The sequence below is a fragment of the Phyllostomus discolor genome, chromosome 4 (assembly GCF_004126475.2).
Source record: "Phyllostomus discolor isolate MPI-MPIP mPhyDis1 chromosome 4, mPhyDis1.pri.v3, whole genome shotgun sequence".
Lineage (NCBI taxonomy): Eukaryota > Metazoa > Chordata > Mammalia > Chiroptera > Phyllostomidae > Phyllostomus > Phyllostomus discolor.
The window spans coordinates 78,932,404-78,956,549 of NC_040906.2; the positions used below are offsets into that span (position 1 = coordinate 78,932,404).

Below are 24,146 nucleotides of genomic sequence, written 5' to 3' on the forward strand. Positions count from 1 at the left end.
CATATTTTTTACTTTATTTTTAATTATATGGAACATTAAAAATATAGAAACATTATTTCAGGTTCATGGAAATTGGGTGTCATTCTTAAGTCAATGTTCTTTCTACAATAATTCTTTACCTCATTATGATTAATTTAAATATTAACTTAAAGGCAAAATATAGTAGAACTTTTAAAACATATATCAATATATAAATCTGTATATAAATATATTTGGTATTTATAGCCCTGGCTGGCATAGCTCAGTGGATTGAGCAAGGGCTGCGAACCAAAGTGTCGCAGGTTCGATTCCCAGTCAGGGTACATACCTGGGTTGCAGGCCATGACCCCCAGCACACTGATGTCTCTGTCTCTCTCTCTCTCTCTCTCTCTCCCTTCCCTCTATAAAAATAAATAAATAAAATATTAGGGAAAAAAAGATTTACTTAAAAAAATATATATTTGGTATTTAATTTGTATGGTCTTTACATATTTCTAGAATTAATAAATTATTTAAAAGTTAACTTTTAACATTAATAGAGAATTGTGATTATACTGGGAAAGAAGGACAGGGATGCTGGCTTAGACTTCTGTGACCCACAGACAGATAGATAGGAGTCTAATAATAGGTCAGTCTGAATCTGGGGGTGTCTGACTCATGGCCTGTGACCCAGGGTGGCCATGAATGCAGCCCAACACAAAATCATAAATTTACTTACATTATGAGATTTTTTTATGATTACATGTTACAGTGCATTTAACATGTGGTCAAGGCAACACTTCTTCCAGTGTGGCCCAGACACCAAGAGGCTGGACACCCTACAAGTTAGGCTGTGTCTAAGCAGTATCCGAAATGAAGTAAAACATAAAGCACACTCAACACTAGTTGGTTTAATAATAAGTTTCCTAAAATATTATTTTTATTTTTAATGAGATCCACAAAGCTGATATTTAAAAAAATGAAATAGGGGTAATTTTGGATCATTATAGAGTAATTGGTATGTATACTCTCAAGTTTACCTTCTGATTTGCTATAAGCCCGTCAGTCTAAAATATGACATCTGCTACTGAAAACATCAGATATTTTATATGCATTCTTAGAGGTTATAATAACAGCATTCCATTCTAAGAAATATATATATATATGTATATATATATATATATATATATATATGACTAACAAAAATAATTTAATGTAGAGATATTTATTCTCATGATATTTCTGCAAAGCATAACAATATTAGAGGTTGTATTGTAACTTTTTTCCCTTAAGCTAGAGAATACTTAATTTGAATTTTGTCAAAGACTACTCATACTATAGGACAGTAGGAACACTAAGTCTATACTTTTTAAACAAAGATCTACTAATGTTTTTATAATGTTATTTACTTTTTATGAATAGGGAATTAATAATGTTTTCTACCAAAATGATTTGTTGACCTTAAGCTCACTCATTTTATTCACATTTCAGTTATTTATTGTATTTTTATTATTAAAACTCCACATCATTTGGATATAACCTATTTTGCCATTAGTATTATCATTCTGTTTTGGATTTTATTATTACATCTGCCTAGTTTATTTTGTCTGTGCTAATTTTTTACTTTTTCATTAGTTTTCATGACCTTGACATCCTTGAAGGTAACATCTCAGTTTTGTTTTAACTTTTCTAGTTCTTTATTCCTTCCAATTCAAGGATTATTACTATTTTGCTATCCACCTATATTTTAGAAGTCTGATTGATTAAATTATTTGACATTACATTTTATATTTTGTCACAGTGCAAAGCAAGCACAAATGTGAAGAAAACTATTTTGATTGTCCTAATGGAAGATGCATTTTGAATACCTGGGTATGTGATGGTCAGAAAGATTGTGAAGATGGACTTGATGAATTACACTGTGGTGAGGCATTATATTTTGCTTTAATTTTATGAAACATATTGTAATTTATATACTGATGTTCCTTTACAAAGATATTTTATACAAAATACTCCTAATGATTTTGACATCAATTTTTATTTTTATTAAATAATACTTAGAATATAGAAACTTAGAGATTAACAATCAGCTGTTCTAACTTTTCCTTTTAACCTGTTCTATTTTTCTTAATTACCTCTATCAATTCCAATTATATACTGATACCTTCATCTTCTAATTATCTTTATATGTAAATATACTTATCTTCTGCTATGAAAATTAAGAATTTAGTTCTCTCTATTCATTATACTCCTCTAACCTGTAATTGACTATTTATTATTTTCCTAAAAATTTCTATGGATTAATGGAGAACTTTAGAAATGGTTTATGTAGATTAAGAATTTCTGGAGAGGAAGCCATTATATGGTCATATCTTCTTTAAGTTATTAAGGTTTCAGTTATATAAATATCTCTTTTCATAAATCATTGAAGTAAACATTTTAAACAATGCACAAACTTTAAAATAATTTATAGAATCAAAATAAAAACCTATTTTTACAGTAATTTATATTTTGAAGACTTTACTATGGAAGGTTTTTATTTTTGGATATTTCATGGTGATAAGAATGCTGAGTAGAGGAATAGGCTGAGGGTCCAGGAGAGCAATCATAAACCTGACCTTGGAAATAAATAGGGTACACTATTACAAATGCATACTTTGGTAGTAACATACCAGCCACCCTGTCAATGAATTTGGCTGGTATTACTCAGACTTAACGTTTCTCAAGGAGGAGAAACTAAAACATTAGAACGATAAGTATGGATAAGTGTGAAATGAATGCATTGTCATCAAGCTAAAATCACCTCAGTTATCTCATTTTGAAAAACAAAAATACATGCTGGTGAGTCTACCATGTCACGAACTCACCTAAGATGTAAATTTTTTACCAGCTGTTCAAAAATATATATTAAAATTAGAAAGAATAGCTCTATCACACCTGGGATATTTGTTTTATACTTGTTCACCACATGTTTTTTTTTTAATGACAATCTGGAATATACTTAGAAAAGAGTACCATTGTAATGACTAACTCAAAATCAAACCCTGTGAGAAGTATTTTGAAGGAAAAATGTTGCACAACCTGGCAACTCAGAGGGAAGCAGTTGTCAAATATTATGGAGCTGCCATAGAGAAGAGGAATTTGGCTTGCTTTATTATAGAATTGTTGGTTTTTATAAAGTCTAAAGAAGAACATTCTCACTCTCAGATCTGTCCAAACATGGCATTAAACACTTTTTATTTTCTTTTGCACCTACAGCAGATATTTTTTGTTTGGTTTTAGATTCTTCTTGTTCCTGGAACCAATTTGCTTGTTCTACACAAAAATGTATATCTAAACACTGGATTTGTGATGGAGAGGATGATTGTGGAGATGGACTGGATGAAAGTGACAGCATTTGTGGTTAGTAGTTTCTTTTATGTTCTCATTCAGTTTTTAGATGCATGATACATATGTCTGTCATTCTAGAGGACGCATAAAGCTTTGTTTTCTACTTTATCTTGACATGAAATGTGTATGTACATTTCCATATAGTTGCTTTCATTGTTTTATGACAACCTAGTTGTTATCAATGTTCAGGTTTTCTCCTGAATAGTGATACAATGAAGGTGTTTGTAAAATTTATTTCTAGTCTTCAGTGATTTTCGGAATACATGTTAATAACTAGAATTATTTGGATCAAATGATCAAAAATGTTTTCATGTCTCTTAATATGTATTTGTAGCTTAACCTCCAAAAGTATTACACTGATTTATACCCAAGGAGCCACACATGCTGTTTATGTGTGTGTGCATTATAATAATCATTATTATTGAGTTGTTGTCAATGGGAAGTAAGGAAGGAGGCTATTGTATGCTATTTTAATATGTACTTTAGAATTTAGCCTTATATAATTAGCAGTATAGTGTTCAGCATCTGCATTTAACTAGTATATGTCCACTGCACATCCAACATAATTGTTTTTAAATAATTGCAAAAAATAAACAATTTATATGGAATTAATGAATTTCTTATTGGATAAAAGAAGGAAGGAATATAATATGTAAATTTATTACACTTGAACAATTATAATTTACTTATGTCTATCTGATCTGTTTATATATGTGTATAAATATACATACACATACATATAAATACATATATATGTTTATATCTATAAATATATATTCTTTATTCATTATAAAATCTGTATTTCATAGCTTTTCATCCTCATCTTAGAGAGAAAAGGACCTGAATCATAGAATAAGGGTACAAATAGACTTAAGTATACTTAACACCTTTTTTTAAATATCAGGAGTCTGGCCCATTCTTTATGTTACCACCATGGAGACAGGTAGATAAGATCTTATAACATTTAAGCTAAACTTAAGTTCTCTGGAGATAACATAAAATTGGAGCTGTCTTTTCAAAGCAGAAACTTAATTTCTTCTATTTAAGCTAACCAAAACCTACTTTTTATTTATGCAGCTGAGACAATTTAGTTATATGACAGATAAAGGTAAATATAAAAAGATCACTATCAAAAAACTCTGAAAAAAAAAAAACGATCAGCAACCAATTAGATAACTGGTCACTGTCTTTTAACTACTTTGTTTCTAGTTTCTATTAAACCTTCCATTTTATTTTATTTTATTTTATTTATTTTATTCCTTTATTTTAACAAAAATACTAGCTCCTTACAATGGCTTGAACATGCCTTCAGTGTTTAAAATAATACTGCTATGGAGTCTTTGTTTAACCCTACATTAAACGGCTCCACTGATATCACTATCCTTTCTGAATAGACAGTATAACAAAATGGATTAAAGACCTTAAAGTCATACTGAATTGAATTTCCCCACACCTGTATCTTCCAGCTCTGTGGTCATGGTAATAAGCCACTTTATTTCTTGTCTATCAAATTCCTTACTATGGAAGATACAAAAAGATCTACCTTTTCTTTTTATAACTGTTGTAAATATCTAAATGACCATGTTCACTGTATAAATGAATTTGATCCCATTCTCTTTTGTTCTATTTCTTCTGCCTCCTCCTTTATTTTTCAGAATTATTGTTATGTCTATCATTATTTTCACTGACAATATATTGACATGTCTATTGTTATTGCCATGCCTATATCTATCAGTGTCCCAAGAATTTAAAAAGAAAAGATTAAAATTGTAAAGGGCGTGTTACCTACTGTCAAAAAAAACCCCAAAACAATTTAACCTAATTACAGGCTAATTTTTATACTAACTACCAAACTGGAGCCACATAAAAGTTACTGCTTTAGACCAAGCCTCAATGAACTAAACCTAGTATTTTAGGATTAAAAAGGAACTTTATAAATAGTTTATCTCAGCAGTTCTCAACCTTTAGCACACAAAATATCTTTCTCAGAAGTGTGTTAAAAATGTAAATTCCTAATCCCCACCTCCAGATATTCTAATGTAAAGTGTAAACACAATCTTTCTTAATAAGCTCATAATGGTTTTGACTTGAGATCTGAGGACTTATTTTGAAATCAAAGTGTAGTCTCCCTCCATTATTTAATCATAAAAAATAGATGTTAATAAATTTGCCTGAGTTCACTCAGTAAATCACAATGACAGAGTTAAGACCAGAATTTGGGTTTCTGAAATACTTACTAAATAAGGTAGTAACTCCTAGCAATCAAACGTTGTCTCTGAGTAAGTGTACAGGATGGATCTGGTGGAATACCTTCAGCTTGTCTTCCCTTTCCTTTGGGATTCATATCCCTGAGGAAGTCAATATGTCTTCAGATGGCAGTGGTAATTATGAAATGAAGTCATATTTTTTTCTTTGTTCCATTTTCTTTCCAGTTGACTATGATATTTTGGCATGCTCATACACAAAATCTGTTGAACACTATCAAGGGAGCCAGAAAAGTAGCTGCAGAGAGCCTTAAGCCATTTTGTACATTAAGGTCTCTTAGTAATTATGTAGTCATAACCTACACTTTACAGACAGTGAAATTCAGACACTAGTTTTCTCCAAGGTCATAGAGAATGAAATTTCTCAACAGTCAAAAGGCAATGTTTTATCTAGTATGCCTACCTTGAAAATGAATTAGGGTGATAATAAAAATATAGACAAAAAGCCCTGGCTGGTGTAGCTCAGTGGATAGAGCACAGGCTGTAAACCAAAGGGTCCCAGGCAGGGCACATGCCTGGGTTGTGAGCCAGGTCCCAAGTGGGTGCCACGTGAGAGGCAACCACACATTGATGTTTCTCTCTCTCTCTTTCTCCCTCCCTTTCCATCTCTAAAAGTAAATAAAATCTTTAAAACAAAATAAAAATAATAAATATATAGACAAAAAATTTTACATGTATCAAACCCTATAGCAGAAAAAAATGCATTTTTAACCTCAAACTTAATAAAAACATTATAGAAATTAGAGCACTAATTGAGAATAAATAGTGAAGGTGACACTGTGCTCTTATGGCAAGCTTGAAAAGATAGATATGAAGAAGAAATAATAGAAAAGTCATTTTTTTCAGGAAGAGAATTTTACTTTCAAAGGCACTAAAAACATAATAGGTAGCAGATAAATTCATTTTTAAGTGAAAGCAACATGTATTTAATAGATTTTTATGATTTTCCCTAATAGATATATTAAATTTCATTTTGTTAGCACTTATCCTCATTCAAATGAGCAAATCTGAATTATCTGGGAGACTTCTCAGTATTCATTTGCCACCTTGTCCTCCAAGCTAAAGTGTACGTCAGGGAAAGGCATGTTGGAAATGTTCACTGGGGATTCCTGTTTTGTCACCGCGCTACCACAGATACAAACAAGGCATTGAAAAGCATTTTCTACTCATGACGACTTTGTGACAGAAAAGGAAGATGATGTTGATAATTTGATTAAAGTATGTTACTTATTGTTTTAAATGTTTGGAAATAATTATATTTATTCAATCTATTCAGTCATTTTCTTCCTGGAGATATTAACATTTTCTGAATAATTCTTACAATATGATTTTTAGCATCTTTTCTATGAGCAGCTTTTGTTCATGAGAAAGTGAAATTAAAGAAAAGTTAGCCCTGGCTGGTGTGGCTCAGTGGATTGAGTGCCAGCCTGTGAACCGAAGGGTTGCTGGTTGAATTCTCAGTCAGGGCACATGCCTGGAAGTGATGAGCTCTCAAGTGATGGGTTATGGGCTGGGTCCCCAGTTGGGGGCATGAGAGAGGCAGTTGATTGATGTATCTTGCACATGTTGATGTTTCTCTACTTCTTTCTCCCTCCCTTCCCTCCTCTGTAAAAGTAAATAAATAAAAATCTTTAAAAAATCTTGCTAAAAAGAGAAAAATTAGATATAAGGTCCAATAACTAATTGACTCAACAACTTTTATATAAATAACAAACAAACCATTCAATATGCATGGCTGTACTTGGGGTTAAGGAAACATCACGAGAATACACCTTTTCTCATTTTATATGATTACACTATGCCCATATAAGGAGAAAGCACCTGTGATGCTTCGAATTTACAAATCAACAAGCATTTTTTTCACAATGTACATATGAAAAACATCATTCAACTAAAGGGACATTGAATTTGTAAAGCAAGGAAAAGATAGATTCTGTTTATTAAGTGTGTGGAAGCAAAAGAAGTATACAAAGTGGGGATTAACAATGGCATTAACAGTTAAGAGAAGGTGTTTAGGAATGAAAAAGAATTTGAACTTCCAGGTTAACATGTGGCACCCTGAGCAACCTATGACTTTCTGCAAGCTTTTCAACTTCCTTTTCTGTGAAATGAGATTAAAAACAGTTCTCCTGTTTGCAGTTATTATAAGTATTAAATAAGTCAATATGGTGAGTGATTATCATATCTTAAGCAATAAATTCTAATATTATCCTGATATGTTCAGTGCTTTTAAAGGTTTCTTTCAGTCTACTCACAGTTCAATAACATGTCTATGCCTTGCTACATTTTACAAAAAGAAAAGATTGTTATTTTCTGCTATGTAGCTTTAAGAAACATAACTTTGAAATTAAGAAGGAATATTATCTATAGGTATCTATAGGTATCTGTAGAGGAAGAATACTATTTGATGATTCCAAGTAACTACAATATTTTCCTTGTCAGCAACATTTTTCTCCATCCCTTCTTTCTTAAAAGAAATGTACATGATATACCTTTATCAGCAGACATGCAGTGACCTTAATGGCATTTTCTCTTTGAGTTTCAGGTGCCATCACCTGTGCGGCTGACATGTTCAGTTGCCAGGGCTCCCATGCCTGTGTGCCCCAGCACTGGCTGTGTGATGGTGAAAGGGATTGTCCAAACGGAAGTGATGAGCTCTCAACAGCAGGCTGTGGTATGAACACTCATGGGGCAGGCTGTATGTGAAAGAAAGCTGTGGCAGCATCCTTAGACATTTAGTTTTGTACTGCTCACCATATCACATTTCTCTCACTTTCTCAATCCCTGGACTCACAGGTAGTGTCGGAATTAATCAGGTGGGATGTTGTCATCATAGTAGTCTAGCAACCCTTCTCACCTCTGTTTAAAACCATTCAAACATGCACAGTGGGATTACCCATTTTAAACCAGTTCTGATGAACTCAACAGTTACTATTTCACTTCTGAGATTACATAACTGCTTGATATGTATGTGAATGTGGTAGGTTTGTTACTTTCTTTTGAGCGTCTACTACCCTGCCCCCTGCCCCCCGCCTCTACCATGAAAACTTTTAGATTACCTATTTCAGATATTCTGTAAATAGCATCCATGATCCTAAATAATTACTGATCAGAAGGTCAATGAACACCTATTAGCTCTATGGATAGGGTATTAACCCTTAGGTCAGGTAAAAATATTATGGCTGTAGTTGAATGAAGCTGGAGGATCAGAGAAACACTTTTGGGGGTCAGACAATTTACCAAGTTCCTGCCTCTAGGTGACCTCAGGAAATTTACAGGCAATTACTCAATAGAAAATTTTTGATAAATCCCTTTGCATGATCAAGAAAATAGAGACTGAGCAATTGATCCAAAACATTGTTGTGACTTCAGTTCATTAAAGTAAATTCTGCCAATTGTCACTCCAAAGACCTGTCTTCAGGCCTTTAAAATTATATTTGAAGCCATAATGTAAGTATGTCTATATGTTATGTATATATAGGGAATAATTAAAACAAAGAGGAAAAAGAAAACTTTGAGTAGATCTATGTGCATACAATCTATGCTACTGTAGAATAATTCTCTTTGATCTTGAAACTGATGTGTCTGTAAAGGTCAATGGGGCCACTGAGGGCTACATACTAAAATATGCATCAAATCAGGGATCCAGATGGTCCCAGTATACTGTTGCTATTGTAGCAGTTAATACTCTGGGACACATATTAACACTCTTGGGCCACATGGGTGCTGTTAAGTAAATTATTCTAAAATACAACAAATTGTACTCAAGTGATATGAAAGTGTTAATGCCAAATAAGTCCCTGTTGTTCAGTGTTTTAAAGAATAATTCATGTATTAGAATTGGCATAATTCACATGGTTACATAAGCTGTTGTGTGCTTAAAAGTTAGAGGAATTATTAGTGACTAAGTTTTAGTTTTATTATAATGGGCATATTTTAACACTGGGTCTATGTGGCCTTCATATTATTTTTTAAGTTGATTTGTTGACAACAAATTATATTTGATTAAATTATTATTGTTATTATTATTTGCCTATTCATGCCTCTTTAATCATTACTGAGTTGAAAGCAGAGATTTTCTTTCTTCATGGAGTTTGAGGCAATCTGGGGAAGGGACCTAATAAGCATGTAAGGGAATAATTATAATACCTCAAGTGTCAGAATGATATACGTAAATGATTCTAGGTCATCACAAAGAAGTATTATATAAGAAGCCTGGAAGTCTCATGGAAGGGCTTTAAGAAAAAGTAAAAACATTATCCGAGTCATAAAGGACAAAGAAAAGAAGGAGAGAGAGGTAGTCTGGGTGGAGGAAAGTGCCTGTTAAGATATTGGAGGGAGAGATTGGAATACAACCAAATTTTTTCAAGTGTCCAATTATATGTCCATTATTTTGTAGGTGAATTTATTTACATGATCTAATTCAATTTATGAATCTTCCCAAAATAATTGTTAGGTTGAATCTTAAAGGGCACCTAGGAATTTGAGTACCTAAACTTAGCAGATCTGCTTCATATAACTTATCTAGTTCCTGCAAGAATTTATTAGATAGATTTTATCATCTTTAAATACACAAAGAAAGAGATGCACAAAGAAAGTAAATAGCTTCCTCTGGGTATAGGAGGCAGAGAGGCTTTTCACAAAGCCTTTCTCTTCTCTGTATATGATAATGATGTTCTCTTTTTTATTTTAAAAGTTGATATATAATTGAAAAGTAACACTGTATTAGCTTTAGATGTATAAGATCACGCTTTGATATATGTATATGTTGTGGAATGATAACCACAATACGATAGTTAACATTCATTTTATGACAGATTTTTGACATTCGAGATATCTCAAACCTTGAGTCTTACCCTAGTACTTATCCTTTAAGTGTAAGGAAAGGTAATTGAGAAAATATTTATATGATCCTCCAAACTTCTATGACTCTATGACTTCTATGACTTTATGTACATTGTATTAAAATTTATTTGCTTTGCATAACTTACCATCTTTTGAACATCTGCTGAAGTTTTATAGCACATTTGTATCAACCATTTCCTACTGGTTAGGACCTTTGCTAAATGGAACACAATGTTCATGGATCAGTATTCTGAAAGGATCAATAATTTGTTTCATAAACCAATGTTCCTTTATGGTGTGGTGCATATGGTTGGGCTCATCACACCGTAGAACTTAACCTGTTTCAATACCTAACTCTTGAAATCACCTAAATGGTTAATCACTTTCTCCTTAAAACAGTAACTTTCTCAGCTCTTTTGCCTTTTTTTCACTTTCATCATGAGTATTAGCACTTAGTAATATTTTTAGATTCATTTTTCATAAATTAAGCCATGTTTATATATCTTTACTAGCATTTGTACAAGCTTGAGGAGAAAAAAAAAAACAGCCACATTACTAGTTATCTTTTTATTTATTATATTTATCCTACTTTTACATTATTTTATTGTATTTTTCTATTACTATTTATCCCCCCAGACCCTCTTCCATTTCTACCTACCCCCCACAATTGAGTAACCTTTAAAAAATTATATATAAATTTTTGATTCCTGCTTTAGTAAAGTTACAAATTGCTAAATGACCTGAAATTTCAGGTTCTCTCTAGCACTGTTGACTCTATTAGCACCAAAACTTCAAATTATGTGTGTATTTATATTAACATATATTCAAAGTATTAATAACTATTTATTAATATGGTGTATTAATTTATCTGATATACTAAATGAATAAAGTTTTTTTTTTCTAAATGACTATAAATTGTTGAGTATAAGGGCAAACATTCCCCAAACTCCTAAGGTGAGGAAAGGTAAAATAGGTACTCATCTAACTTTATTTTCTGTGATGGCTTTCTTAGCTCCCGATAACACATGTGATGACAGCACTTTCACGTGTCACAATGAGGTGTGCATCCCCAAGCAGTTCGTCTGTGACCACGATGATGACTGCGGAGATGGCTCCGATGAGTCTATGCAGTGTGGTAAGTAGGTCTAAACTTTTCTGGAGAAGATTCTCAGGCTAAACACTGTTTTTTTTAAACCAAAGAACATATAAATAAATAACAAAACAGATTAATATCTTATTAATATCAGTAAATTAATATCACACTTATTAATATCACTAAAAACATTTAAATTAAGTAACATATACACACTTAAAGAGATAGAATCTCTTTAAGCTATACAATAATTACATGTTTATTTGGAAACCATACCTACTGGTATTGTATTCTTATCAGGAACCACACCAAAAATATTTCTAAAAGTATCTTTGGCTTTTTAAGTACCTTGAAGTACTTAAAGGTAATATATTGCTGACTACCTAGTACAGTCTTATAGCCAAATCAAATATCTGAATCAGAGAAAAAAATGCAATCCACAACTCTGGGAATAACTCGATATTGAGCATTTTCTTTTTACCTTATCTTATTAACACATCACTTATTTGTTAAAATGCAATTGCTATGAAATTTATCTTTGCATATGTATCTTACCCCATATATATAATATAAATACAAATACATATATAAATTTTGGGATAAAATTCAGTGTACTAAAAATTCCCAGCTGAAGTTGAAAGCTTATGCAAACCTGCTATTTTTGTAAATATTTAAATGCATATGTGAATAAAGATAAAATGAGAAGCCATGAAATCCACATACACCTACGAAAGGTAATAGATTTAGTGCCCTTTCCTGTCCTGCCTGAGCAGTGTCCTTGGTATAAATCTCCTTGAAATCCGTGGATATGTTTTTATGATCATTTCACCATTAAGTTGTAGATTCAATGTGATATTTTAAAAGATGAACCATCATTCAAGACTTAAACCTGAAGTAGAGTTATGTCTGAATGAATACCTTTCTTCTGCTAGACATTGTATTTGCTTGATATGGAGATGAATGAGACAGAGGTCCCACCAGAAAAAATTACTAAAAGGAAAATCAGAAATACAATATAATATAACATACATTGTCAGGTCAGAATAAATATCACAATACATGAAATCAGAGCAAAGAAAATGACTTTTGAAGCACTAAAGAAGCAGGGAATGTTAGTGGAAATCCTACTTACACACTAGAGAGTGCAGCATGGTGGTTAAGAGCAGGACAGGCTGGAGCCAGCTTGCCTGGGTTCAAGTTCTGCCCCTACCACTTACTGAATGTGTGACCTTGGAAAAGTTATTTTGCGTCTAGGTACCTCAATCTCCACATCTGTAAAAAATTACAATAACATTGCTTAACTCTTAGGTCCGATAAGACAATTAGAGGAGTTCATATTTCTAAAGTGGTAAGAACAGTTACAGACACAAGATGAATTCTGTATATGTTCACACCGACCTGAATATCACAATAATTGAGAAATGATAATTAGTCATTTGTGATGTAAGTTGAAGCCAGCAAATTGATTTGGAACTAGATCCTAAAAATACAATGTTAAATAATTTGTATTTAATTATTTTGTCTCTCAATGGCCAGAACACATTTTGAACAGAGGAATATCTCAGTCAAATTTGTGTTTTAGGACCATCTTTTCCAGCAGAGTGGATGGAATACTGCCATGGGAAAGGGGAGCAGTAAGGCAAAAGTAAACTAGTTGGGAAGTTATTGCATAGTTCTGATATTTAACATCATGCTTCTGAATCTGGGCTAAAACAGTGGAATGGAAAATGCAGAAGGGTCCAGAGTTGAAACACAGTTAGATATAGAGGATAAAGAAAAAGTTCTAGCTTGACAACTTGGTGTGTTTTTTGCTGTTAATTAGCTTCAGATCACAGAAGTTCAAGGGCCAGTTTTGTTTGTGCACAAGAAAGATGTAATGTAACATTAATTTTGGATATTTTTAAAATGATGTTTTTCAGACAATCATGTGAAACTGTGTAGTGGGTGTTTGAAATCTTGGTTCTAAAAACCAGAATGATGATCAGGACAAATGATATTAATTGGGTGACCATCAGCATAAAGGTGATATCCAAATATGATAATGAATGAGAATACCCAACATTGTCAAAAGGAGAGGGGGCAAAATACACTGACCTTTGAAGGACTGAAGTCAAGGCTTCACCTACAACATTTTGTGGTGGAACTGCAGAGGACTACATAAAGAAACAGGAAAAAATAAGAACAGGGAAAGCAAAGTTAGAGACAAGCCTGGATTTCCAGGGAGTGTGGTCAACAGTGTCAAAGACTACAGGAAAATGAAGTAGGGATCTGAGACATTTTGAATTTGACACTTGTAACTTGGAATCCGTTAGCTCTGAAGAAGTTCAGAATGTAGATGTTGCAGAAATGAGATGTTAATGAATCAAAGATGCACTGGAGGTAAGGGAAAGGGAAACTGGGTAGTATAAGGAAAAGAAATGTGTGGTTAAGAGTTAGGTCAATGGATCTTTATTGTTTGGGGGCTAGGAAAGCCTTGAATATATCCAGTAACAAGAACGAAGAACTAGTGAAGAAAGAGACAGAGGAAAGAAACATTAAGCCAACTGGAATTTTTAGAAAGTTCTTTTGCCATTCAATGTGATAAATATCTCAATTAAGTAATCATTGTTGAATTAGTTTTTTATTAAAGTTTTATTTATTTTTAAACCATACAAATCTTACTTCCTATTTCCAAAAATAGAATACTTGTATAGATTATCAGAAAGTTTCTAATATAAGCCACAGGTTTTATTATTACAATATTAGGGGAAAATCCAATTTAAAATTTTATAATATTGAAAATCAAATGAATTTTACTTATCAAGCATAGCTATCAACATTAATAATTGGCTGGTGGATACCATGATTTGAATAAAGCTTTTCAATGCCTCTAAGAATCAATATATAATAGTTATAATAGTTTTTGTGCTTATTTCTCTATAATTGACTTTTAATTTTTCTTATTTTATCAATTTATTTACATATTGAGTGATTCACAAATATAAGCATAATATTACAATTTCTAAGAATTATCACTGTAACTGTTTTGTTGTTTAGGTTCCTGTTAAAGGTGAGATCATATTGTATTTGTCTTTCACCACCTGGCTTATTTCATTTAGTATAATGCTTTCCAGGTGCATCCATGCTGACAAAGAAACAAGCAAAATATAACCAAAGACACTGAAATAGAGAACAGACTGACAGTGTTCAGAGGGGAGAGGAGAGGAGAGGGAATTTCAGGGGAATTTCAGGGGGAAGGGTTTACAGGAAGAAGTATAAAGGACACAAGGATAAAAACTAGGGGTGAGTGGAAATGGGAGGGAGGAGGGGAGGGCTGGGTGGGTGGGCTGGGCTGGGAGTAAAAGATAGAAAATTGTACTGCAACAACAATTAAAATAAAAACAGCTTGATTTAAAAAAATAAATAAATAAATAAATAAAAAGTAGATTGTAAAGAAAAAAATTATCACTGTAATTCAAAATCAGTTCATTCACATGTCCTGGTACTATAGCTAACCAAGCTTGGTCTTAAAAAAATTCTAATAACTTTCATTTTATTTTTTATTCTAAGGGAGCTTTTTAAAATTATAGCTAATAGGTGAGTGGAAATGGTATACTGGAACCCTGCATTCTTATTTTCTCACCTAGAAACAGTAATAGTGTTGTTTACAAATTTATTTTCTGGACTTTTATTCTACTTCCAAACCACAAATATTGCTTGCAGATATGGCCACTGTCCCAGAGAGAAATGAGAAACATTTCCCACAGGAGGTACAGGTAACCTGCATGGTTAATTAGGTATAGTGTACCTTAGAGTATAAAGTTTTAATTAATATTTGTTTTATAAAAGCACAAGTTAGAATATTTATTTCTTTGTCTTTAGAATACCGACAGTGTGATGCAGAAGAATTTAGTTGTGCTGATGGGCGATGTCTTTTAAACATTCAGTGGCAGTGTGATGGAGACTTTGACTGCCTGGACCATTCTGATGAAGCACCTTTAAACCCAAAGTGTAAAAGTGCAGGTACAGAAAATTTATGCTATGAGTTTTCAAAAATTTGTCTTTTTTTTAATGGCAAAACTGTAACTCTGATTTTTAGTTTAGAATGGTAGTCAATGAAAGGAAATGCAATTAACTAAGCACTGGTATTTCTGCTGATACCATGTAGGATCCCTAATGTTTTGGAGCTAGTCTTAGAAATTTAGTATGTGTCAAAAGCATGAAGATTCAAGACAATGAACCTAATAAATCCATCACCATTACAACTTCATAAAAGATCATCTTATCCTAATACATATTGCTATGTGAATGAAATTTCCCTATCTAAATTTACTCAAAAATTCAAATATGAAAGAAGTTGAGATTTAATGGAAGTCTGTATTATCCATACTTTGGCAAAATAAAGTAAATTGATATCATCTTGGTCTATTTATCATTCACTATTCTATATTGAATATATGGTCATATATTTTAAAATAAAAATTCATTTTTTCATGTAGTTTGCATGTTAATGGGCTTTCTTTTATCATGTTACAATAATGAATAATAATGTTCAAATCATCAGGATAAGTATTTGTGAAACCAGGACTTCTTTGCATAGCTATATTTGGAACAACTATTATTCACTAAAAGTGTCTTTTTTAATGCCCTGATTTTAAAATGTCAATGTTATATTTGCAAGATGAAAAAAATTAGGAATTTCTAGCTATTCTAGCTAATTTTTAGTGACATGTAATTTCTCAGAGACCTATGGCTTGAGGGAAATATCATATTATCATCACACTCTTTAACTCACTCATTCATCACACTATAAGATGCTGTTAATTTTACTATAGATAATTATTTTGATTGTTAATTTTTATAATAATATTTACAGTGGGTTGAGTAAAGTTTGCCCTTGATTTTCTATATTTTTTGTATAAAATATTATACTTAATATAAATCATTATTTATATGTACATGTACTTACTATAATTTTAGACACAGAAATTATATTTGTGAATGTTTTCAACAATTGCAGTGTAAAAACAATAGCATGTCCTGATATTCCATTCATTTTTTTTTTCAGAACAGTCATGCAATAGTTCATTTTTTATGTGCAAAAATGGCAGGTGCATTCCAAGTGGAGGTCTTTGTGACAATAAGGATGACTGTGGGGATGGTTCAGATGAGAGAAACTGCCATAAAAATGAATGTTTGAGTAAGAGAGTCAGTGGATGTTCTCAAGATTGCCAGGACCTTCCAGTCGGTTACAAGGTAGGTAGTTATCAAAAATACCAAGCCATGGGATGCATTAAAATTTGAGATAATGAAAGCTATCTGATCCAATATAGCTGTAAAACTTAAAAGGCATCAAAACATCATTAAGAAAGATTACTTAAATGGAGAGTTTCTGCATATGCAAACCATAATAATAATGTGGTATAATATTGTGAATAGACTCTCAGGAAGGTGAAAAATCAAAATATTTTTCAATATATGCTGAACACACAGAAAAAAAAAAAGTAATGGAAGACCAGTGTTAGGGAGATACTGCTATGTTAATAGCTGCATTCAGCAGGTACATAACTCTTAAGCTCCCATTTGTTAGTCATTCTCCCTCCCATACATATTTAAAGTTAAATTGGCTAATAATTATTTACCACAACATTGGAGAATACAATATTTTTTCATATGAACAGAAAAAAACATATGGAATATTAGGACTGAATACAGGTGCACTAAAACATAAAACATGAATAAAATCCTTATTGCTTTTTGTTTGTATCATTTTCCCAAAGAGATTGTTTCACTGATGAAACTGAGTGACAGAAATGGCTTTTGAAAACATCTCTGTTCATTCTTGTTGGAATGGAGGATGCAAACAATAAGACATTAACATTTAAGTTGTGCATTAGGTAAATTGATTGGGTAAGTGTGAGAAAATCTCAGACAGAGCAATTCATTTGAAATAGTGTTGTTTACTGAGCTCTAGCTCTGTATGAATCACAATAGGATGTGGCTTTTATGAAGCACAGAGGGAATCTAATGCTAGGTAAGACCCTCATAGAGGTTAGATTTTGTTCTACTGTGTGTTACACTGATAAGAATGTACCTGGAGTACTGTGCATATTTTTTGGAAATGGCAGTTTAAGAGGAACCTTAACTAATTGTAGTGTATGCAATTGTGTACATCAAGAAGCATAAGGGGTCTGGAATACACATCTTTGAAACAAGTTTTGACTGGAGCAAAGATGGCTTATTAGCTGTATTCAAATATATGAAGAATGAATAGGGAGAATATTTAGTCCGAGTTGTTTCAAAGGTTGGAATTAGGAGCTGGAAGGCAGATTCCATTCAAAATAGAAAGACTTTTCCAAAATCAGAGCTCTTTATATTGGAATGAGCTGACTTATTTTTCACCACCAGAAGTGTTTCAGCTGGGGCTGAATGTCTTTCTTTAAAAGATGCTAGAGAAAAAAAAATGTGTACAGTAAAGATGGGCCACTTTTCCTACCAGCCATGACATTGTGTGACAATCCAGTTCTACCTAATGGTAAAGTCAACCAAATGACTAGTTTGCCATTTTTATTTATTTATTTTTAGAGAGGTGGGTGGGAGGGAGATTGGGAGGGAGAGAGACATCAATGTGTGGTTGACTCTCATGTGCCCCCTACTGGAGACCTGGGCTGAAACCCAAGCATGTGCCCTACCTGGGAATTAAACTGGCAACCCTTTGGTTCTCAGGTCTACACTCAATCTACTAAGCCTCACCAGCCAGGGCCAGTTTGTCATTTTTAATCTCAGAATTTATGGTACCATGATTAATTTAATTATACTGATCAGGATTTTAATGTTATATTTTATAACATAACTACAGATAGTTATAGTTATAAACTAAACAGTATAATAATTATTTTCTCCTGTATAAACACAGGGATGAAATGAAATATCAAGAAACTACATGGATGCAGACAAATGTACTTGAACAACAGTAAAACAATAAAAAATTTTTTTAAAGAAAGCTACATATATAAAAATAGTTTTTGACCGAATATGTATTAAGAAGAGTTGGTTAAGTTTGTAGACGAGACAAACACTATACCATAGGTAAAAGGATAAAAGGAAACAAAACAAAGTTAAGATAGCTCTTAATGGGATAGGTGTGTCAAATACTTAATTTTGTCACTAAATACAATGAAATCCAATGAAGGAAAAGTGATTTATGTAAAATCAGTATGAAATGTTTCCTGAAAAACAGGAAATCTGTCACAGAATTATTATAGTTAACAACTTAAAATTTTAAGTAATAAGTTATTTTATTTTCCTTGTTATTGAATTTGTCAGGGTGACACTGTTTAACAAAATTACACAAACTTCATGTGCACAATTCCACAACTTTATTTTTATAGTTCTGTCTACGTCATATATACTATAAATCTATTTATCTATAGAACATCTATATATCATAGAATACAGCTCTATGTCTCTCTCTAGATAAAATTTCAAAGTAGATTTATTTGTTTGTATCCTATGTGTATTTAAACTCTGTCATAACAATCTTGGTGGTAAAATAAAAATATATGTATAGACTATCAAATGAATACCTTTTGATATAACATTCAAATGTATTTAAATGCCTATATTATCATCAGAATGTCAATAAATCCTACAAATTCTATGATAAAATGAATATTGCTTATGAAAGCAAAAATTGGACCTTAAAGATTGTGAATTATTTACATGTTTGCTCTAAAATCAACATAATGTCTATTCAAAAGGGAGTAATAACATTTACAAAAGCAAGAATCTTATTTTGAGGGGAAGTACAATTCACCATGTACAATTCATCATGTATTGCTGTTTTAAAAAGTAAGTTTTAATGTTTACATTAAAATAAATAGTCATCCCACCCTGGTTGGTGTGGCTCAGTGGATTGAGTACTAGCCTGAGAACCCAAGGGTCACTAGTTCGAATCCCACCGGGGGCACAGGCCTGGATTGTGGGCCAGGTCCCCATTAGGGGGCACACAAGAGGCAACCACACATTGATGTTTCTCTCCCTCTCTTTCTCCTTCCCTTCCCCTCTCTGTAAAAATAAATAAATAAAATGTTTTAAAAAATAGTCAATGTTTGTCAAATGTCACTTTAAAGACTGCACAAAAATATTCCTGAAAGTACTAGGAAAAGTTTGAGTAGCTATATTTTTTTCATCTAGCTATATGATCCTATATGAAAATTAATACAAAGAAGGAAAATTTGAAGTAGTGGGAAATTTAAATGATGTTGAGTGTATATAAATCTCATGTTTATAAAAAAATATCCTTTTAAATAAAAGTTAAAAAATTTGAACTACAATGAATCCATCATTTTTAATCTTTAAATATGCAAATAATTATTATTTTCTTTTATTCAGTTTATGTAAATTAACCTAGTAGAATTTCCTACAAATATTTATTAACTATTTACAAGCAAAATGTTTTCTTATAACAAAGTTACTGGATTGGGTAATAAATTATTTTTTAAAAATCTTCTTGTTCAGTAGATTTTTCAAAAAACTTACTATAAATTTTAAACATCCTGATGTTGTTTATTCATAGAAATGTATATTCCTTAGCTTTTACTAATTTTACTTCAGGAAATTAATATTCCACAAATGTGTTTTTATCTAAGTCATCTATTTGATATGTAGTTCCATAAGCCTGACATTACACATCCAAAGTGATTTTCAGAAATTCTGTTAAAACCAGGGCATTGTTTAAATTTTTACAATATCCAATGAGAGAGATTCAACTTATTTTTGAAATTTCTTTTTACTTGTTCTGAAGTGCCCCTTGAATTCAGCACTGCCCTGTATCTTTCTATGTGTCTTCCATTGTCTGACCTGATGTCCACACTAACTTCCAATCCTTTTCAGTGGCATCTTCTCGTAACCTATTGCTGTCCCATTTGTTTAATTATTTATTTTTTAAAATTGTGGTAAAATATACATGGCATAAAATTTACCATTTAAATAAATTTTATGTGTATACTTCAGTAACATTAAGTATCTTATTTTCTTTTGCCATAGAAAAGCAATGATCTCCCTGACTTTTTTCTTAAATAAAAAAATATTTTAATTTATTGTTGTTCATTACATTACAGTTGTCCCCATTTCCCCCCATTATTTCCCCCTGCCCTACCCATCCCCACCTCCCACATTCAATCCTCTCCCTTCCCCCATTGTCTTTTTTCCATGGGTCCTTTATACATGTTCCCTGCTGACCCTTCCCCATATTTCCCTCTTATATCTCTCCCCACTTCCCTCTGGTTACTCTCAGTTTGGTAACAGAACCACAGACATGGAAAAAATTGTTTTTAAAAAGATATGATGTAAAATTCAATGATAAGGTTTTTGAAGGTATCAAATTACAGGAAAATATTATTTTTTTCCCATTTTTTTCTATTTTAATTGTTGTTCAAGTACAGTTTTCTGCCTTTTACTCCCATCCTAACCCACCCACCCATCCCTGCCTACCTCCCTCCCATTTCTACCCCCCTTTGTTTTTGTCCATTTGTCCTTTATACTTGTTCCTGCAAACCCTTCCCCTTTTCCCCTGAAATTCCCTCCCCTCTCCCTTCTGGTCATTGTCAGCCCATTCTCTATTTCAGTGTCTTTGGTTATATTTTGTTTGTTTGTTTGTTTTGTTGTTTAAGTTCCTGTTAAAGGTGAGATCATATGGTATGTGTCTTTTACTGCCTGGCTTACTTTGCTTAGAATAATGCTTTCCAGTTCCATCCTGAAACACCAACCCAAAAGAACCTATGCACCCCAATGTTCATAGCAGCACAATTTACAATAGCCAAGTCTTGGAAGCAACCTAGGTGCCCATCAGTAAATGAATAGATCAAAAACTATGGTACATTTACACAATGGAATTCTATGACCTACTTGACTTCTTAAATCAGGTAGTAAGTTGAGTGTTCTTAAGGAAAGTAGTATTGTCATAGTGTAAGATATGATGAGGACAGTTTGGGTAATCAAGCTGTTGCTTTCACTTTTATTTGATGGCTTGCCTAGTGGGTTAGTCATTAAAAGAATAAAAACAGTCCTTTCTGACTGCTGAGGATTATTACATAAGTATTGATGAAATTTGATTAAAAAACAGAGACTTCTGGTCAAGATGGAGGCATGAATGGACATGCTTTGCCTCCTCACACAATCATAGAAAGAATTGCAACCAGATTTCAAAACATGTAACACCCAGAACTATCAGAAAATAGAGTTGTGTGGAAGTCTGACAACCAAGAATGTAAAAAAGTAACATTCATCCAGATGGGTAGGAGGGATAGAGTCGCAGAGACTAACAGAGAGGTGATGTGATGCAAAGAGGTGGCAGTGGCAGTGGCAGAACAAATGATTCCACATTCACATGTGGTGGATAAAATTTGGAACAGATACCAGGGAAGCAAGGAATCCCATTTCCAGGCCTGACTGCACAGCCCAGGGTTCCAGCACCAAGAAAATAAATCCCCATTACCTCTGGCTATAAAAATCAGTGGGGTTTGGCATAACAAATGAAACTGCCAGATTTTTACCACTTAACGAGCCTGACAGACTTAGAATGTATGCAACTCCACCCACTCTGAGTTTCACCAATAGGGCAGAAGCTTGAAGGTCTCCAGTCACATATGGGAAGTGGATGAAATGACTAGAAATGGTGCAAGTTCCAGGAAAACCTCCTGAAGCCATGCAGCAGCATTATCAGCTCTCTGAGCCCTTCCCTGACAAAGCCACTAAGTGATGAAGTGGGTTGACCAACCCTGGCAATTACCTAAGGCTCCTCCCCACACACTTTACAAGTGCCTTTTCTACATAGGCTACACTACAAATAAGGAGTAAAAGCAGCTCTAATTAATACACAGAAACAAACACAGGGTGACTGCCAAATTGAGGAGACAAAGAAATATTACCCAATTGAAAGAAGAGAATAAAACCCCTGAAAAAGAACAAATGAGACAGCGATTAGTCAACTTATCACATGCAGAGTTCAAAACACTCTGGTGATCAGGACACTCAAAGAACTCATTGTGTATTGCAGAAAAAAATAAAGGAAGAAATTAAGGTTACACTAAATGAAATAAATTAAAATCTACAGGGAGTCAACCATTGGAGAGAATGAAGATAAAAATCAAATCAATGTTTTGGGACACCAGGAAGGAAAAAGTATTCAATCAGAATGGGGAGGGGGGGTTAAAAAATGAGGATAGGCTTAGGAACCTCTGGGACAACTTTAAACATGCCAATATCTGAATGATACGGGTGCCAGAATGAGAAAAGCAAGAGCAAGAAATTGAAAACTTATTTGAAAAAAATAATGACAGAAAACTTCTCTAATTTGGTGAAGGAAACAGACATACAAATCCAGGAAGCACAGAGAGTCCCAAACAATTTGGATCCAAAGAGGAACACACCAAGACACATCATAATTAAAATGATAAAGGTTAAAGATAAATACAAAATATGAGAAGCAGCAAGAGAAATTCAGAGAATTAACTGAAAAGGAGTTCCCTTAAGACTGTCAGCTGATTTCTCAAAAGAAACTTTGAAGGCAAGAAGGGACTGGCAAGAAGTATTCAAAGTGATGAAACACAAGTACCTACAACCTAGATTACTCTATCCAGCAAAGCTATCATTTAGAATGGAAGGGAAGATAAAGTGCTTTCCTGACAAAGTAAAGCTAAAAGAGTCATCACCATGCCATTATTACACAAAATGTTAAAGGGATTTATTTAAGAAAAACATCAAAACCATAATCATGAAAAAAAGCAACAAATTCACAACTATCAGCAACTGAATCTGAAAAAATTGTAAATAAAAAATGATGGAAACAACCAGAACAGGAACAGGGTCATAGATATGGAGATCATTTGGAGGCTTATCAGCTGGGCTGGATAAGGGAGGGTGTAGGGGAAAAAGTACAGGGATTAAGAAGCACAATTGGTAGTAACAAAATAGACAGAGGGATGTTAAGAGTAGTATAGAAAATGGAGAAGCCAAATAACTTACACACATGACCCAAGGACATGAACTAAGGGGAGATTGCGGAAGGGGACAGGGGTACCAGGTAGAGGGGTCAAAGGGAAAAAATTGGGACAACTGAAATAGTATAATCAACAAAATATAATTTATAAAAAAGATAGTGCTAAGAACTTAAAGTGATTTAGTTACTGTGAAAGGACTTAAGGAAAGGTATTTATTCTGAATAATTTCAGGTAAAGTTGATGTCTCCCCTCCAAGTAATAAATGCCATTTGTACTTCAAAGAATTGTACCCCTCAATCAACTGTTTAATAATATGTATATATGTATCTCCTATATTTTTCCTAATAGATATAAAGCTCTTCCATTACTTTTGCCCTCAGATAAGTGAACTAGATTATGAAATGTTTACTATGGCTAAGTCTTAAATACTATTTACTCTTAACAACTTAGATCTATTTTTTAATTCACTGTCCTACTCAATAGAAAAAATTCATTTATTCAGAGGCCACTAAATAATCTTGTTAAAGGTTAATCTGATCACAATCATCTGGCCAATTATAGTTTTATTTTGTGTAATTACAATGCTCATATGCTTCTTGGCAAGGACTGAATAGG

At 32.8% G+C, this 24,146-nt stretch overlaps 1 protein-coding gene across 1 annotated transcript in view; it reads left to right on the forward strand.

Annotated features, from left to right (window-relative positions):
* LRP1B (LDL receptor related protein 1B) overlaps positions 1–24,146 on the forward strand; it is a 1,792,671-nt gene that overhangs the window by 1,501,613 nt on the left and 266,912 nt on the right. Inside the window, exons 50-55 of the mRNA XM_036023545.1 lie at positions 1,760–1,882; positions 3,241–3,360; positions 8,158–8,286; positions 11,470–11,592; positions 15,412–15,552; positions 16,598–16,785. Of these exons, the coding sequence (XP_035879438.1) occupies positions 1,760–1,882; positions 3,241–3,360; positions 8,158–8,286; positions 11,470–11,592; positions 15,412–15,552; positions 16,598–16,785 (824 nt within the window). The remainder of the gene's footprint in view (positions 1–1,759; positions 1,883–3,240; positions 3,361–8,157; positions 8,287–11,469; positions 11,593–15,411; positions 15,553–16,597; positions 16,786–24,146) is intronic.